Below are 18,057 nucleotides of genomic sequence, written 5' to 3' on the forward strand. Positions count from 1 at the left end.
CTCTGATACTTAAGTTTTGTCAGCCAAAAAGACCTTGGATGCTTTGGTCATGTTTATAATAAGCATGTTTTTGATGTTTTGGATATAATATTTTTGTAAAATTAAATTATAGCTTTTATATAGTACTACTTTCATGTTTATAGCATGCTCAGAAAGCTATGGTCCAATCTCATTTGTGGGCCAATGGGGGAAGGGGGTAACTGGGAGAAGGTTTTTACGTGCTGCCTTTAGGCGCTCAGTAAACACAACTCAGCTGGAGTTGGGTGTCGAACCTCAAGCCCCCATTATAAGTAGCCAAGCCAAGTTCAAATATACTTAGCCTCTTGACCACGCATCCCTGTACAAGGATTTTAATATTTTACCATCTTTTACATTGACTTAAAATTTCTGATTCTCTAGTGCTTATACAATGTTATTGTTATGGAGTGCATAGAGTTGAAAGACAAATGAAAAGTTCAGAAGAACAAAAATAGACAGTTTATAATGGACTGTGAAAAAGTTCAGAAGAGCAAAAAAACAGTTTATAATGGACTGTGAAAAGGTTCAGAAGAACAAAAACAGACAGTTCAGAAGAACAAAAACAGACAGTTCAGAAGAACAAAAACAGACAGTTTATAATGGACTGTGAAAAAGGAAAGTTCATGCCAATGTTAATGTATTTTATTTGAAGATTGAATTATTTTTAAATACAGTTAATGTTTAAGTATCTTGTTTTTAAGATTAGATGTTACATTTGTTAAGCTCTTGAAACAAAATGTATCCTAATTCGGTGCTTCAGTTATTATAAGTTTTGGAAAATCTGCATTTATACTATTTTAGCAAACTCAATGCACACTGTCCATCTCTTTTGAACTTGAATAGGTATCTGGAAGAAGTTTCTGTTAAACATATAGGCTATCAGCTAATACATTCAGCTCTAGTCAAATTTCAAAATAAAATTTTTTTGGACTTTAAAAGAATTTAAACATGAGCTGCTCCAAAGAGATTAAGCAAAACCCCATTTACTTATCTTAAATCATGCAATGCTTACGTTTTACTTATTTGAGTACCACATACTATTAAGCAGCAGCTAATTGCACCTTGACCATCACTAGTTCTGGTGCAAAGAATTTGTTATAACATCACTATTAGTAGGTTATTCATGTTTATTACCTTGCTAGTATTGACATTTAAAAATGCTGCCAGATTCTCCACAATTTTTTCACTAAAAAACTCTTCCTCTGAGACAGCTGCTAGAGTAAGAATCAGAACTAGGACTGGAGCTTGTGTGACAGTTATTTCTGAGTCTCCACACACAATGAAGTAAAACATGCTTTTTTCTTGACTGTAATAAGTGTAAGAACAAATATTTCAGCTATTATAATGTTATTTTCTTTCAAGCATAAAAATAATTATAAAATATTTAGTTATAAATTCATTTTAAAAAAATCATTATGAATTTGAAAAGAATATAATATACTTATAAAATGTGGGGAGTCATGGCAGAGTGTAAAGCACTTGGATTCCAAACCAGTAAAGACTGGATTTTAAACCTTCTGGGATATTTAGGACACCCATGAGTTGACCCAATGCAAATGGGATTCTGACAATGTTGGAGAAGTAACGCCAGTTAGGGGTTGTGCTGTTCACTTGCAACCTTGTTAACTGTCAGCAATAGAAACAAATGAACTTTACATCATTTGCCCTATCAATTGTAACTTATTAACCATACTTATGAAATAAATGATGCCCTTTATGGCATATAAAAATAAGTGAGTTAATGTATTAATTAATTAGCTAAACTTATTAACAATATTCCTTTCCTGAACAATGGACTAAATAAAAACTGGCCAAATCTGAGACAATTATTTCAAAAGCTGCAAAGCTTAAAGAAAAAAAGACAAAAATCTTCAATAGTGGCTAAATATCACCTCAGAGGAAAGCTCATTATGCAGGGTTTGGGAAAAGTTTACTCTTTTAAACAACAGACAATTCTAAAAACATGTGATGAATACTGAAAACACAATGTCCAATGGCAGTAACAATTTTTTTTTAAAGAAAATTGAAACAAAAATGTAACATGATGTGACAGAACTAGAAATTTGAAACAAAAATGTAACATGATGTGATAGAACTAGAAATTTGAAACAAAAATGTAACATGATGTGACAGAACTAGAAATTTGAAACAAAAATGTAACATGATGTGACAGAACTAGAAATTTGAAATAAAAATGTAACATGATGTGACAGAACTAGAAATTTGAAACAAAAATGTAACATGATGTGATAGAACTAGAAAATTGAAACAAAAATGTAACATGATGTGATAGAACTAGAAAATTCAAACCACTTACTGCTAAAAAAAAATGCTTTATAAAAGAAGTGATTAATTAAATGTGTAACCTTAGAAAACTTTCACCATTCACTTTCTTTTGAACATCAGGGATGAATGTGAGATTATCCCATACTAAATGCAATCTGTAATTGCCCTTTGAATCTATGTATCCATTAGTTGGCATAACAAATTTATTGTTGACTCTCACCTAGAAGATATTTCATTCAATTGAGAACAGACAGCAAAACTGATTAGACTCAATATACAATGAATGTGCTCTAGCCTATACAACTGAAAACTACAAAAACTATATTTGAAAAATGTCAATTAAACTGCTACTACTTTACATTTATTTACATAACTGACTATGTAGTTCTTACTTATTAAGTACTTAACTTCTGTTAAGAAGAAACAACTGAAATGTTTAAGATAACTCTGTCAGTACTTTTTTTTTTTAAATAAAAAAAAAGACTTTTTTTGGGACAAACAAAACTGTAGGGATAGAGTTACTAAAACTTTCCTTTATAATTTAATGTATTTTTCTTATTAAAGAACTAATATTGAAGATACTAATTCACTGAATGGTCAAGTTACTGGTCCAAATTTTGTGCTCCAGACAAACAAGAAGAAAACAAATCCTTGATAGAAAAGAAACAAACAGAAGTAGTTTTTCACATAAACTCATACAATACAGCAGGCATGAACATTGTATGTCAAAAACAAACTTTTGATATAAATGCTACTTAAAAAAAAAACACAGTCATTATTTCTTTTTCCCATTTTGACCAATCTTGTCATTTCTCTTAGTTCATAAGTCTTTTAAAGTATCTACATATATAATTCTCCCCATGGCTCAAGAGTTTGGACACCAAGTAATGGAAAGATCACTCTTTTATTTCTGCAAGTCGGACAAATAGAGTAACTCCATGTAATTTTAGAGGCGAACAAAAAAAAGAAGGGGTGGGGGGAGAAAAAGTTGTATTCACCCGTCACTAAATAGCATGGCCAGACTTAACCATTGTGACCAAGAAGTCATGGAAAGAGAACAAGTAATCTACTCTGTATTCACCCGTCACTAAATAGCATGGCCAGACTTAACCATTGTGACCAAGAAGTCATGGAAAGAGAACAAGTAATCTACTCTGTATTCACCCGTCACTAAATAGCATGGCCGGACTTAACCATTGTGACCAAGAAGTCATGGAAAGAGAACAAGTAATCTACTCTGTATTCACCCGTCACTAAACAGCAGGGCTGGACTCAACCATTGTGGGGCCCTATACAAAACGGATTTGGCGGGGCCAAGTTTGGGTAGGGATACAGATAATAAGTAAAATTTATTTAAAGTTTGTATTAGAAAATAAATTCGTCTTTGCATTTTATACTATGTACAGAATTACTTTACGTGCCTTGCATGTAGCAAAGTCATACAGTATATCATAAAAATTTTATTTCCTACATTGATCACGCTCAATAGCAAGAATTACCAAATGTTTCAATCTATCTATGAGAATAGTTAACCTCAAGTAATTCTTCATTAGTTTGAGGTGAGAGAAGCTTCTTTCACCAGATTACACAATTAAGGATAATGCATAATGCTGTTTTTACTTATCGCGCGTAGGATTAGCATTTTCCATATTGAATGACACCCCAAAATGACAATTTTGGCCTATATATTTCATGAGATTTGTATGAGTTTTCAAAAGATTTTTTACGATTTCTTGAGATTTCCAGGACTTTTTCGTATATTTTGCAATTTCAAGAGATTTCAAGGAGCTCCTGGTAAAAGAACAGGAGGCAGCGGGAAATCTGTTATAAGTTATAAAATGGTTTAATTTAATAATTTATACACCTAGAATTAGCACGGGTCCTATGAAAGTGCGGGGCCCACTGCGGTCGCATAGGTTGCAGTGGCCTAAGGCCAGCCCTGCAATAGTTGTATTTAAAATGGTTACTATAATTAAATAAAAAAAAAACAAAAGGGTTCGCTTTCAAAAGACCAAAAGTAGCCAGTACACTTAGTTTTAGCACTTTAAACATTTGGTGAAATTGAGTTTTTAATAGCAATTACAATTTTTGAGATCTAAACATGACAGAAGAATGGACAGACAAACCACAATAAACTAATAATGTGTCCCTTATTTGGGGCAGCTACAAATCACAATTTTAACCTCCATTCTATTTTGATGACTATATGGCAAGGCAATGGCAGTGCAGTCCATTACTTCTGATACTTGCAGCATGAAACGTAACTTTTTGGGAAACACGCTACTTAGATACACAGAAAATGTTTTGTCTGAAAGAAGATAAAAAAAGGTACTGTTACTGACAACTACTTTAAAAAATCCTTCTAGTCCTAGTGCATAAAATTAAAATCATTAGTGGCAATAAAAATTAGTGTACACAAATTAAAACTTTAAAAAAAAAATAGAAATAGTGAACTGACCAAGAGAAACTATAGCTTGGAATAAACTTAAACGTTGTGTACATGTGTATCCTGAACACCAGCCATGACTCTACAGGATGAAATAAAAGATTAACATATCAAGTAATTCATAAAATATAAGGTCATATATGACATTTATTCACTCAAAATATATTAGGTCATTCTTAAAGTTGTGACACAGTTACTATACGGATGTGTGGTTAACCGTGACACACGGTCAAGTGTTGGGTACCTGGAAGTTAGGGGACTTGAGGAAGACGGAAGTGTGTGTTGTAAACAGAGAAGGAAAAACATGGAGTGGAGTTGCTTGTATAGAAATGTGAGCCTTGTACATATGTTACTATTAAATTCTTTACAATTACCACTTTACAATTAAAGGAACTTGTTTCTTCACACTTAACATATATAGTAGAGTCACTATTGCGGAACAGTTTGCTGCTACTTTTAGTTTTCAATTTTTTGCACCGTAATGGTTAGACCTATGGAAAAACTAAAAGTATCTAGGCATTGCCCATCCATTTTCGATAAAAATAGACGTATTGTTTAGTTTTGCAACACATATTTAAATTTTACATTCAAATCGACTGAGATATGGTCAGTCACAATTAGGGAAAAGGATTTTTTAAGAAGTCACAATTGCGGAACACTGTAAAAATGTCAAAACAGAGCCTATATAAAGCACATATTTTATTAGTCTTATATAATACTTGAACTCCTTATCCTTTATATTAATTTTATTATTATTAAAGCTAAAGACACTCATTGTCACTTTTAGATTATTTACCTATTCTTTAATTGCAATTGACGTCACACTACCCTGATTTTCCTTACAAGGTTTTATTTTCCACTATTCTTTAATTCTTTTTTGTTATACTAATATAATATTTGATATTATGATTTGTATTCATGTCCTCTTTTTGCTGGACGTCTGGTAATCATACATTCTAATTTATATGTAATATTATTCTCTAAATTTTTAAAAATTTATGTATACTAATAAAAACTCATATTAAAATTCCAATAATCTAAATCACTATGTAAATATTAGCTAAATGTGCAGGTCTAATAAATAACATCTATATTATTCCACAATTGTGACTATCTTTAAAAAGGTAAAAACTGGGTGAACACCTCCCAATTTTTTTATTGAATTCTTGGTAGATAGCTATGAAATGACGCTTTTCCACATCCATTTATAAACCCAAAGTTGGGTGTATCATGCAGGTGATGGGTCATTATCATTTTTAAAAAGCCTTAAGCCCTGACCGATGCAGCTTTTTCTCAGCTTAAGCCTTTTACATATTTTGGGCTGGATAAACTTAGAAACAATGGAAGGGAGTGTCAAAAGAGATAAGCTCCCGATGTTTATAAAATTATCCTAAGTGGCATGCATCTCAAATAACATCTGACCTGGCCTGCTGATGTGCCTTCAATATTTAGTCCAGAAAATGTTTCTACTGAAAGGATGATATTCAAACTTGAACATTTACTCCAAACTAATAAAATCCTATAAAAATAACATAACATTTGGCAACTAACCCTTCATTTATTCCATTTACTTTAATGTTGTATAAAATTTGAAAAAAAAACAATTACCTGTGGTCCATTTATAAGATCTATGTATCCTTCTTCATTGTATATTGCTACTGGGCTAAGTCTTCTGGTTTCTGTATCAGCGTCCATACTTTCAATGGATAATTGACGCCATTTAAATATTAGATCACATTCAAAGGCATTCCATTCAGCATTCCATGTACATTGATCAGTTTTGTAAATACCTAGTTACATTGAATACATACAGAGATAACTAAATACCAAAAACAAATGTCACATAGAATTGAAACAGTGAAAGCTGTCTCCCTCACCTTTCTTGGGTGCTAAGGTATTAGCATCTATCTTGCTGCCATCAGATCTTGTCAGCAATAATGTAGGAATCCTGTAATCTCCCAGTCCATGTCTTGGGTCTCCATTCCATTCATAAGCTGAATTAGGCAGGACAGTGCCAAGGTGACCAAGGAAAGTTCCATCCAGATCTTGAATTAAACATTTCTTTGGCCCATCACAGTCCATGTCCACACAGTCAGATGGGTTGACTAAACTGTCCATTGAATACATGCAGAATGAATGTCAGCACTTTTTGTTGAAAATACCATGAATATTGTTGCTTTTTAAAATCTTATTAAATACATAAGGACCTAAAAAGAGATATGGCTCAATGTATGGGATTTTGTCCCCTTAGATAACTGCGCACGCTATTTCTCCCACACCCTTCTTGGATCAAGTTGTAACTTTAAACAATTATTTATTGTATCTAAGAAAACCTGAATAAATAAAAAATTAACCAATTATTCAATTATATATTGATAAATTATTTTGTTTGATATCAAAAAGGGAAATAAATTCTACATTAATGAGAGATACAGTTGTTAATGTGTATTTCTTCTCATAAGAAAAGCTTTGTTTGTTTTTTTTAAGTATTTTTATATTTTGCTTGTAAAGTTTGCAGAGAAGTGCTAAAAAGACATAAAAATGATATATTCCAAATCAATTTGTCTAAGCATGTACATGTTGAAATTGAGACAAAACCTACAAACTTCATCTTACACAGCAGCAACCTAGCAATTATTGAACAGTACATAATTTTAACACAAGAGTTGATGTAACCACATATTGATACTTTGAATTCTAAACTATCAGGTCTCAATATTATTTTTTTTATAGAAATAATACATTTGTTTGCATTTCTTCATAAAACATTTTTAAAGTGTTTTCTTGGACCAAGTATTTAAATCTATTTTAAGTTTTTGGTCTGAACAAATTTCAAAAAGTGCAATGGAAACAATTTCTTACCTCACGTCTGGCTTGTTAAGAAATATCTTGGATGTGTGCTGCACATTGACCAGCGTTGAGTTTCTAATCAACACTGGGTGACAAGCATCTTCATCATTTGGATTGGTTGCTATGATATAGTCCTGTCCACTAGAGCAAGATTTAAAGTTGACGAACACATTATCTATATTAGAGAAGAAATGTTTTGAGATAATTATTTTTTTAAATATATATTCAGCGCAAAAACATTTGACCTTGTGCTAAAAAGTAGATTTACTAAATAAAAAAGAAACATTGAAAGATTTATTTGCATCTGACTCAAATACAATTATATATATATATTACAAAAGAAACAAAAAACTTACTTGATAGGTTTAGGATTCCTCGAATAGATGGATAGTCTTTACTGTCAACTAACTCTTTCAATGGGGCACTATTGGAGCACTTGGAAAAGGTGGTTATCTCCAGCCCAATTTTACCACATGCACTTTTCCCATGCCCTCGCAGGGTACCACTTGCCTGTACTAGTGTACCATTGAGAAAATCAAGACGTTCAGAAAAAGTTGATGTTTTTCCAATGACAATGTTACGATCAATGTTTGCAAACTTGTTAGAATATTCATGCTTCAGTGAGTCAGGCCCTAGAACCATGGTGAGGATGCTAACACCATTTTCTACCAATACATTGTTTCTTAAAACTACATTAGGGACATTATTGTAGTAGATTCCAAAATCAAAATTTTTCCAAAGTAAGAATCCACTGAACATAACACATTCTGAATCAGCAACATTATCACTGGGTACAGATGCAACACCTGTCAAATAGGATGAAAAGTAAAACAATTGTCTTGTAATAAAGAAAAAAAAGTCATTGGGTTGTTATTTAAAATGTACAAAATTATTGATGATGTGTGTGTGTGTGTGTGAACTCAATTTGACTATGTATGCTCTTCTGGAGCGGTAGAAGCACTGAAGTACGACGTGAATCTGGAGTCGGCTTTGCCATAAAAACATCAATAGTATCCAAACTAGTCGGGCCTCCCAAAGGAATTAGTGATAGGCTCATGACCCTAAAGCTGCCTATACAAAACGGAAAGAAACATATTTCCATTGTTAGCTGTTACGCACCCACCATGACCAACCCAGATGATGTCATAGCAAAGTTTTACGAAGAACTAAACTCCACCTTACTTGATATTCCAAAAACAGAAAAGCTACTCATTCTCGGTGACTTCAACGCAAGAGTCGGCTCTGACCATCACATCTGGAAAGGAGTCTTAGGCAAATTTGGGATAGGTCAATGCAACAGCAATGGTTTATTACTACTCCAGACCTGTGCTGAACACAAGCTGCTCATATCGAACACAATATTCAGTCTTCCAATGAGAACGCGAACTTCCTGGATGCATCCCCGCTCAAGACACTGGCACCTCATAGATTACATCATCACCAGACAATCTGACCGTCAGGACATTTGTGTCACCAAATCTTGCTGTGGTGCAGAGTGTGGAACAGACCACCGCCTCATAATCACAAAACTAAACATTCGTATCCAACCAAAGAGACGTCCGCAAAAATCAAAACCCCTAAAAAGGCTAAACACGGCCAGCTTAGCAGATGACAAAACTGAAAAGTCGCTTGCAGATGCAATAGAGAACTGCCTCAAGTCCACCGTTCTAACTGAATCAAATGTAGATAAAAGCTGGGAATGCTTCAAAGAAGCTATCTATAGCACAGCATTAAACATACTCTGTCCTATGAAGAGAAAGCATCAGGACTGGTTTGATGAAAACAGTACTGAGATCAGAAAACTATTAGACGAAAAGCACAAGCTCCACAAATTGTGTCTGAACAACCCAAACTCCCAGTCCACTAAAGATGCATTCACTAACATCCGCAAAAATGTGCAAAAACAGCTACGCCAAATGCAAGATACCTGGCTTAGCAAGAAAGTGGAAACAATACAGGAATTTGCTGACAAGCACGATACGAAGAACTACCATGCCATAAACGAAATCTATGGACCCACAAAGTCAGGCTCATCCCCTCTATTAAATGCTGATGGGACAATCCTATTGACAGATAAGGAAGAAAGCCTAAAACGCTGTTGCACTTCGAAAAGGTTCTCAATACACCTTCCATCATAAATGAAGCGGCCATAGACAGGCTACAGCAAGTACCAATAAATGAAAAAATGGATAACCCCCCTATGCTAAAGGAAACCGATCTTGCCATTCAACAGCTCACAAGCGGAAAAGCCTCAGGAGCTGACTCCATTCCCTTCAGAGGTCTACAAAAAAGGTGGATTAGCCCTGATTGAAAGACTTCATAAGCTCTTCTTAATTATGTGGGAAAAAGAGTCAATACCATAAGACTTTAAAGAAGGCTAAAATTGTTCATTTATACAAGCGAAAAGGAAACTGCCAGATCTGCGACAACCACAGAGGAATATCTCTTCTCTCTATTGCTGGGAAAATCCTTGCACGCATCCTACTAAATCGGCTCATGCAACACACAGAATATGGTCTACTACCAGAAAGTCAGTGCAGCTTCAGAAAAGAGCGTGGAACCATTGACATGATCTTTCCAGCAAGGCAGCTCCAGGAAAAATGCCAAGAACAAAATGCTGACCTGTTCTCAATATATGTCGACTTAACAAAGGCATTCGACACTGTTAGCAGAGAAGGACTCTGGAAGATCATGTCAAAGTATGGCTGTCCACAAAAATTCATAACCATGGTGAGACTATTTCATGATGGCATGAAGGCTCGTGTCCAAGAAAGTGGAGAACCATCAGAGCCCTTCGAAGTATCAAACGGGGTAAAACAAGGCTGTGTCCTAGCACCTACACTGTTCAGTATCATGTTCTCCGCTATGCTGACATGCATTCACAAATAGAGAAAACAACGGGATAAATATATCATACAGATTTGATGGTGGCCTATTCAACCTGAGGCGGTTTAAAGCAAAATAAAAAACAAATGCAGCAGTAATCAGAGACTTGCTATTTGCTGACGACTGTGCCCTAAATGCCTGCTCTGAAAACAATCTGCAGAGCATCGTCAGTGACTTCTCAAGAGCATGCTCAGACTTTGGCCTTACCATCAATACGAACAAGACTGAAGTCTTATATCTACCTGCTCCTGGGAAAGCCTACTCGGATCCAAGCATTACTATAAATGGACAGGATATAAACGCAGTGGACAAATTCACAAATCTTGGAAAAATTGATAGTGAAATCGACCTGCGTATCGCCAAGGCCAGTGCATCCTATGGCAGACTGTCTACAAATGTCTGGAACAGACGTGGTATCACCACAAACACCAAGCTAGGGGTCTATAGAGCCGTCATCCTCCCTACATTGCTCTATGCCTCAGAAACATGGACAGTGTACAGTAAACATGCAAAGAAACTAAACCACTTCCACATGACATGTCTGAGAAAAATACTAAATGTCAAATTGCAAGACAAAATACCAGATACAGAAGTCCTTCGAAGAACGTGTCTGCAAAGCATCCACACAATCCTGATGCAGTCCCAGCTGCGATGGGCAGGTCACGTCTACAGAATGGAAGACCACCGCATCCCTAAACGACTCTTGTATGGCCAACTAAGCGAAGGAAAGCGCTCGCAAGGTGGGCAAAGAAAGCGCTTCAGGGACACCCTCAAAGCTTCTCTGAAGGCGTTCAGCATAGACCCTGGCACCTGGGAGACAGAGGCACATGACAGAGCATCATGGCGTCGCGCTGTGAAAACTGGCGCACAGGTTGCTGAGGAAAAAAGAACAATGCTGGCAGAAGAAAAACGCCAGAAAAGAAAAGCAAGACAAACGACAATAGCTCCAGCAGGAATAACCTGCCCAGTGTGCGGCCGAACATTCCGGGCTCACATAGGTCTCACCAGCCACATGAGGAGGCATAAAACCCCAGTGCAAAGCCCTCAGCCCCCTGGATGACAAAGTGGTCATCATCGAACCACGATGGACGAACTATATGTATGCTAGTTGAAATGAATGAGACCATGACAAAGAATGTGTAGTAGATGTTAAGATAGTGTGATGTGTGGTGGACATTGTTTTTAAAGTGGAATAAACTTTGTGAATTTGAGAGATGTCATTCATTATTTTGGCTATTGAAGTTTAGTCACAGCTAGTTCTTATCTGTTTTGGGTGAGCAGTTTAGAAGAATTATTTTAAATTATAAGAAGCCAACAACCAATTCTGATGTTTGTAACTGAGTCTAGTTAAAAGATCTCAATAACTTTTGGAAAAGAAATGGGCTTAACAGGATTAGAAATGACTTAAAGCAATAAGCTAAAGAAAGACAGTGAAAGAAAATTAAGAAATAAATGATAAAAGAGTTAAAGAAAGAGATGAAAGAGTTAATGAAAGAGATGAAATGGTTAAACAATTAGAAAAAACAGATACTGAGAAAAATGAGACCTGCAACTCATTTGCATTAAAGGGAATCAAAGAACAAGACAAAACCAGTTGAAAAACTTTAAAAATGAAAGAGCCCTCATGAAAACAAAACTAAAACAAAACCCAGAAAGGTACAGAGATAAATTTCATTGTTCACAAGAGATCAATCATTTCAAGAGCTTGTAGATTGTTTTATGCAGTATCTCGTGCACTTTATAGAGCTCCCTAGCACAGAAAAAATCATTTCAGTCTCATTGAAAAAATAATTGATAAAAAATCTTCCCATTTTTTGTAATGTAACCAAAAGTTTCAAGGTTTACCAGCAGCAATACAGCTGTGCTAGCAATGAGTATACAATTTATTCAACAAGACATTGTGACATACAAGTTTGTTAATGTTGCAAAGAATGGAGAAAGTCATTGCCATTCCCAGAAAGTTTGGAAACAGCAGAGAAGACAGAAATCTATGAAGCCAAGAGAATGCAGAAAATGTTACTAAGTTGGACTTATAGTGGCACAGTGTCAGACAGGACACAAGACTCTAAGTAGAGAATACAAGCAAGGAGTATATAAAACATAGAAACATTCAAATAAAATGTGTGTATCTATATTAATTTTAACTTGAGCCTTCATTCCATTCAAAACATACTTTTTGATAAATACTATTCCCATCACTTTCACTTTTCAGTCTACATTTTCCATACTTGTTTAAATGTTTTCTATGTGCTAACATTCAATCATTCTACAAAATATAGTTTACCTAAAAGAGTTCCTATAGCAACATTTCTCTCCCATGACATGTTTGTATTGCAGCTCTGTCCTCTCAAATGATAGCCAATTCTTTCTGAGCCAGCAACAAAATTGTCGACAAGGACAAGATCTTCAGCTAGTATTGCTTCAATGGAACCCTCAAAAAAGGGAATAGTCTCTTGCACATAACCTTTATATGTTCCAGGCCAGACAGTCAATGTAATTAAATTGTTACTAATTCTAGTCATTATAGATTCTGTACGAATTCCTGAAATATACAAAGTAAATTAAGAATAAATTCACGATTAAACAAATTTAAGAAAATATTTATTTTACACACAAACATAAGACCAGATCAATGCACACATACACATAAATATAGGATGAAATTTGTTTTCACTTAGTAATAAACAAAGTTGTTGTCAACAAGAAAATAAAGACATTATTTAATCATCACATCAAATATAAATTCAAGGGTTTCCTTATTGGATAGAAAGAGGACTCACCAGCTCCAACTGTGTGGTAGACAATATTACTATCTATTTCTAGATCATTCACAGCAAACACACCAATTGCAGTATTAAAGCCACAGTAAAAGGAGCTTGTCTTCACATAGGAATATCTAAGACTTTCTTCAGAACTAATGACATCAACAAATGCAATAGAAAAACGTGGATCAGTATTGTCTTTGAAACCATCTTGCCCAGTATGATAAAATTCAACATTAGAGATTTGAGCAAAACCTGTTGACATGAGAGAACAATGACTTAATAATTACTAGTTCTAATAAAATTGTAGCAATGGCATCAAATATATGAAAAATGCTTTGTTTTATATCATTGAAAACTAAACAGATTTATTTTATGACATACAAAATAATATTCAGCTTTTGAATTCAAAATTTCTAAGTTAAAACAAAATAATTACAAGAGTACTTTTTCTTTTTTAAAGAGAACTTGTGATCACCCATTGTGTTTTTAGCCTTGTGCATTTTACTGAAATTTAAACCACTCCTTTAAACTAAAATCAAGGAAATAGGAAAATGTTTATTAAAACAACTTTTATTTAAATAGAAACATGATCAGTGTTGGCCTCCTTCAGTCAGAAGGACTAGGGTTCATCTCATACAGAACAATATCGTCAAAATAGTGATTCCCCCATCCATGCAGCCAAATGTTTCAAAAGGAACAGTAAATACCCAATACAGTTTGGGATGAGTAGCATCTCAAGTTAAGGCAGGATATAGCACAGTGTGCAGCAAGTTGCTAAAGGTTCATTAACTCCTGATTTTTCCTCAAGAGTTGACATCCCAACCCCCATGTTTTGGTACAGCCGCAAGGCAGCAGAGGTTTGAATTTCTTTCTTTAGATGTGCATCCAGCCAAGTTTAAAGAGCCTCCCCTGATGAAAGCTTACATAAAATAAATGGATAAATGGATGTCAGTCTTAAGTTACACTAAGACTATGAAGGACACATAAAGCTTACCAGTTAGCTGTTGATCCTTATAGGTTGACTGACCAACTATAATATATGTACCCAGTGAGTCATTAAACAGATTGTCTTTCTCTTCAGATTCTACTTTGATGTTTCTACTCAATAAAGCAACAATGCTGTGTAAATCTATGACATTGCTCTGGACTGTTTCTTTGTGAGCTATCAAAGAAATATAAGAAACTTGTATATGCAAGTACAAAAAAGGTATTTCTTTGTAGTTCTAGTATTTGAGAGAAATATTTACTAGTAGTTCTGTATTTACTAATGAGTTTGGAAATATTTACTAGTAGTTCTGTATTTACTAATGTGTATGAGGAATATTAACTAGTAGTTCTGTATTTACTAATGTGTTTGAGGAATATTAACTAGTACTGTATTTACTAATGTGTTTGGAAATATTTACTAGTAGTTCTGTATTTACTAATGTGTTTGAGGAATGTTAACTAGTAGTTCTGTATTTACTAATGTGTTTGGAAATATTTACTAGTAGTTCTGTATTTACTAATGTGTTTGAGGAATGTTAATTGGTAGTTCTGTATTTACTAATGTGTTTGAGGAATATTTACTAGTAGTTCTGTATTTACTAATGTGTTTGAGGAATATTTACAAGTAGTTCTGTATTTACTAATGTGTTTAGAAATGTTTGCTAGTAGTTCTGTATTTACTAATGTGTTTGTGGATTAAAGGATATCTTACCAATGTGTCTGTATTTGATAGTATCATTAAGGGTGATTATTGTTCCTGATATAGAATCAATAGTGAATGTTTCTGTGTGCCATGGATTGTAGTCTGTAGTTGTGATCAGAATGATATCACCAGAAGTCCATGATACAGCATCAGTTATGGTTATTGTATTCCCAGAGTCAACAGTTGAGGCAAGATGAGTTTTAATGATACCTCTGTCTTTACCATGTAACTGAAGACCTCCAAAGACGGCTTTTGTAAAAATAAAAATATAAAACTATTAATATTAACTTTGAAAGTTATAAATATTTCTTTATCAAAACTTGCCAATCCAAACACATTGTCTGTCTGTTGGGTAAGTTTTAAGTGCAGAGTTCTTCCCCTTTAGATAAGCTTAACTGCTTGACTCCGTAATGACACACCCACTGTTGATTTTATCCCACTATAAAGCTCTGATCAATGCTTAAACGTCAGTGTTTAAAAATTTATTTAGATTTATGTTCTGGATAATATTGATAAGGGATAATGTGTTTTTAAATGGTTTTCATATTAAGTTATGTGGAAATATGAATAAATATCATAAATAATTTATATGTACTTTGCATCATAATATATTTCTTAGATGTGATATAACCCCAGAGCTGTTGACTTGTCCATGGTGGTCAGTTTTCATTTTTCCAATAGTAGTGACGGATAATTAACTCAAAATTTCCATTTTATGTATTTTAGATGTTTTGTTGTAACAATATGGATAATATGATAAAAAAAATTGTTTTTCAATATTGGTCATACATTTTTTCTAAGATGAGTTCTAGATCCTAGAATGATATACAGAATTGGTTAGTTTTTTTTTATTTTTTTAGATTTCAAACATTAATATAATATAATTTTTTGTTTTATAAAAATTGCTTAGTGCTATATAAAAAGGGCATGCATTCCTTTTTAATTTTATACTAAATGTCTCATTTTATAATAAAAAAAACAATACATTTTCAAAGTATTTTTTTTACTCCAAAAAGGAAAAAAACATTAATTGTGTCCAAATGTGGAATATAATTTCGCAGTCAAAGAGTTAAATAAGTAATAGTTTCCACTTATTGCTATTAAATAAATAATTAATTTTTACATAAAGTTTATGCAAAAATCCTACCTATAAACTTTGAACCTAAAAAGGGTCCACCATCTACTGGATGAGAACATATAATCTTGCCAGATCTCATTCTTAAAACAAGCTTCCCTTCGAACGGAGATGTCTTGTTCCATCCAGCCACAAGACGTCCTAGGACATAGATACACTCAGCCTCCAGTTCTACATTCATCATCTCATTTTCCAAAAACTCAAGCACACCAATAATTATAAGCTGTCCTAACCTGGGGATTGGCTTATCCACTACAATCCTTTTACCTGTGATAAAAAGTGTTAAAATTTGAACTATTAAGCTGTGTCCTATCAATAAGTAAGTAAGGAACACATTTTGACCTGTTTAGACAAAAGTTTGATAATTAAAATTGTTATATATATAATATATATATATAGTACTTTTTTTTGTACAGGCGCACAGACACCTTTTTCAATGTTGGGAAAAAATTATTCTTTTTCTTGCATTTTCACGTTCATTATTAATTTATTAGTAGTTAAAAGGCAATCCATCACTGAGTAACGTCACCTGTTGTTGTTTTTTTACAAAAAAAGTACTGTATATATATATATATATTATATATGTATATATAGCTATAGCTAGCTATATATATATATATAGCTATATATATATCTATATATATATCTATCTATCTATATATATATATATATCTATATCTATATATATATACATATATATATATTTTTATGGAATCAATCTTCAAAATCATAGCAGTGTTTATTTAAAGTGTGAGTCAACTACTTCTAGCCCAGTACCTTCTGGTATAGTCAAATCACTCAAGTATTGAGGTTCTAATCCATCAACTGTTATATTTTGCCAAGTTTCTTTATGTGACCATAGACTACGCTCCTCACTGATGCTCAATATATTTGTAATAGCTGGCATCTTGCAATCAGGAAAGAAGCAGCGAATTATACGCAATTTGACAGGAAAATTCACTGAGTTCACTGTACTTTTCACTAAAACAAAATGAGAACAATAACACATAACAATAGCTTGAAAAAAAGGAACTTGCAAAGTGAAAATTAAAAATTCAAATAAATATGTACTCTAGAGCAGCTTTTCAAAACTGGTATACGATCACACCTATTTTGAGCTGAGTGACTATGGATTCTTAAGCACCTATCACACTTGGCATGGAGAGTTGAGAGTGGCCATCTTCATGAAGTCCAAGTAATAGTAAAGACTAAAATACACTGAGTAAGACATATGTCAGCAGATAATGTTTATTACATAGAATAAAAAACATATAAATCAATCTTGAATATCCAGCCATAAGCTGCTGACCAATCAAATACTTAGAATAATAATAATCCAAATAATATGAACACTTTTATCTCTTCAAAAACGTCTAATAGCTACTATAAATATATAGAAGTCTGCTCTCTAGCGAGACCAAGTAACAACTGTCCAATACATTTCACTACTTCTCTGTTCTTCCATTGCTGCCCACTGATTCAGCTGATGGCTTAGTGTTGTAGTTAGTAGTTGGTTTAATGTTAGATGTTTACTGATGTTTAAAGATTTTATCAAGTAAGTAAACAACAAAATAATCTTAATACAAGATGTCAGCAAATTAAATATACAGTAAAGAAACAGATCACCTGCATAATAAAGGATTTTGGAAGTCTCCTTAAAAAACCACTGCCCTGATTTTAAATTATTGTCTGTCAGCATCTCTGAAGACATTGGGATCTGGGTGTAACCATCAATGTGAAATCTGTCAGGCTGCTGCTCTATCATATGACTGAACACAACATAGTCACCTGACTGTGGAGCACATTGAGCTCAATATTGAAAAATGGAAATCCATACCAGTATTTCTACAAAGCATTAACCCTAACATAGTCATTAATAAAAAAAAATCAGGATTTTTTGTAGAAAAGGGGGGAGGGGTTCAATAAATATTTTTGTTTTTGTCTTAGTACTTGTACTTCTAGTAATAGATGACTATATGAG

At 33.7% G+C, this 18,057-nt stretch overlaps 1 protein-coding gene across 1 annotated transcript in view; it reads right to left on the bottom strand.

Moving 5' to 3' along the window:
* Window positions 1–18,057, bottom strand: part of LOC106067831 (fibrocystin-L-like) — a 119,775-nt gene that overhangs the window by 14,549 nt on the left and 87,169 nt on the right. Inside the window, exons 57-71 of the mRNA XM_056037704.1 lie at window positions 17,703–17,868; window positions 16,854–17,057; window positions 16,089–16,343; window positions 14,951–15,190; window positions 14,246–14,413; window positions 13,267–13,503; window positions 12,771–13,028; window positions 7,957–8,406; window positions 7,613–7,775; window positions 6,628–6,860; window positions 6,359–6,540; window positions 4,763–4,832; window positions 4,488–4,612; window positions 2,385–2,524; window positions 1,153–1,324 (exon numbers count right to left, since the gene is read on the bottom strand). Coding sequence (XP_055893679.1) covers window positions 1,153–1,324; window positions 2,385–2,524; window positions 4,488–4,612; window positions 4,763–4,832; window positions 6,359–6,540; window positions 6,628–6,860; window positions 7,613–7,775; window positions 7,957–8,406; window positions 12,771–13,028; window positions 13,267–13,503; window positions 14,246–14,413; window positions 14,951–15,190; window positions 16,089–16,343; window positions 16,854–17,057; window positions 17,703–17,868 — 3,063 coding nt within the window. The remainder of the gene's footprint in view (window positions 1–1,152; window positions 1,325–2,384; window positions 2,525–4,487; window positions 4,613–4,762; window positions 4,833–6,358; window positions 6,541–6,627; window positions 6,861–7,612; window positions 7,776–7,956; window positions 8,407–12,770; window positions 13,029–13,266; window positions 13,504–14,245; window positions 14,414–14,950; window positions 15,191–16,088; window positions 16,344–16,853; window positions 17,058–17,702; window positions 17,869–18,057) is intronic.

This window comes from Biomphalaria glabrata, chromosome 1 (genome assembly GCF_947242115.1).
Source record: "Biomphalaria glabrata chromosome 1, xgBioGlab47.1, whole genome shotgun sequence".
Lineage (NCBI taxonomy): Eukaryota > Metazoa > Mollusca > Gastropoda > Planorbidae > Biomphalaria > Biomphalaria glabrata.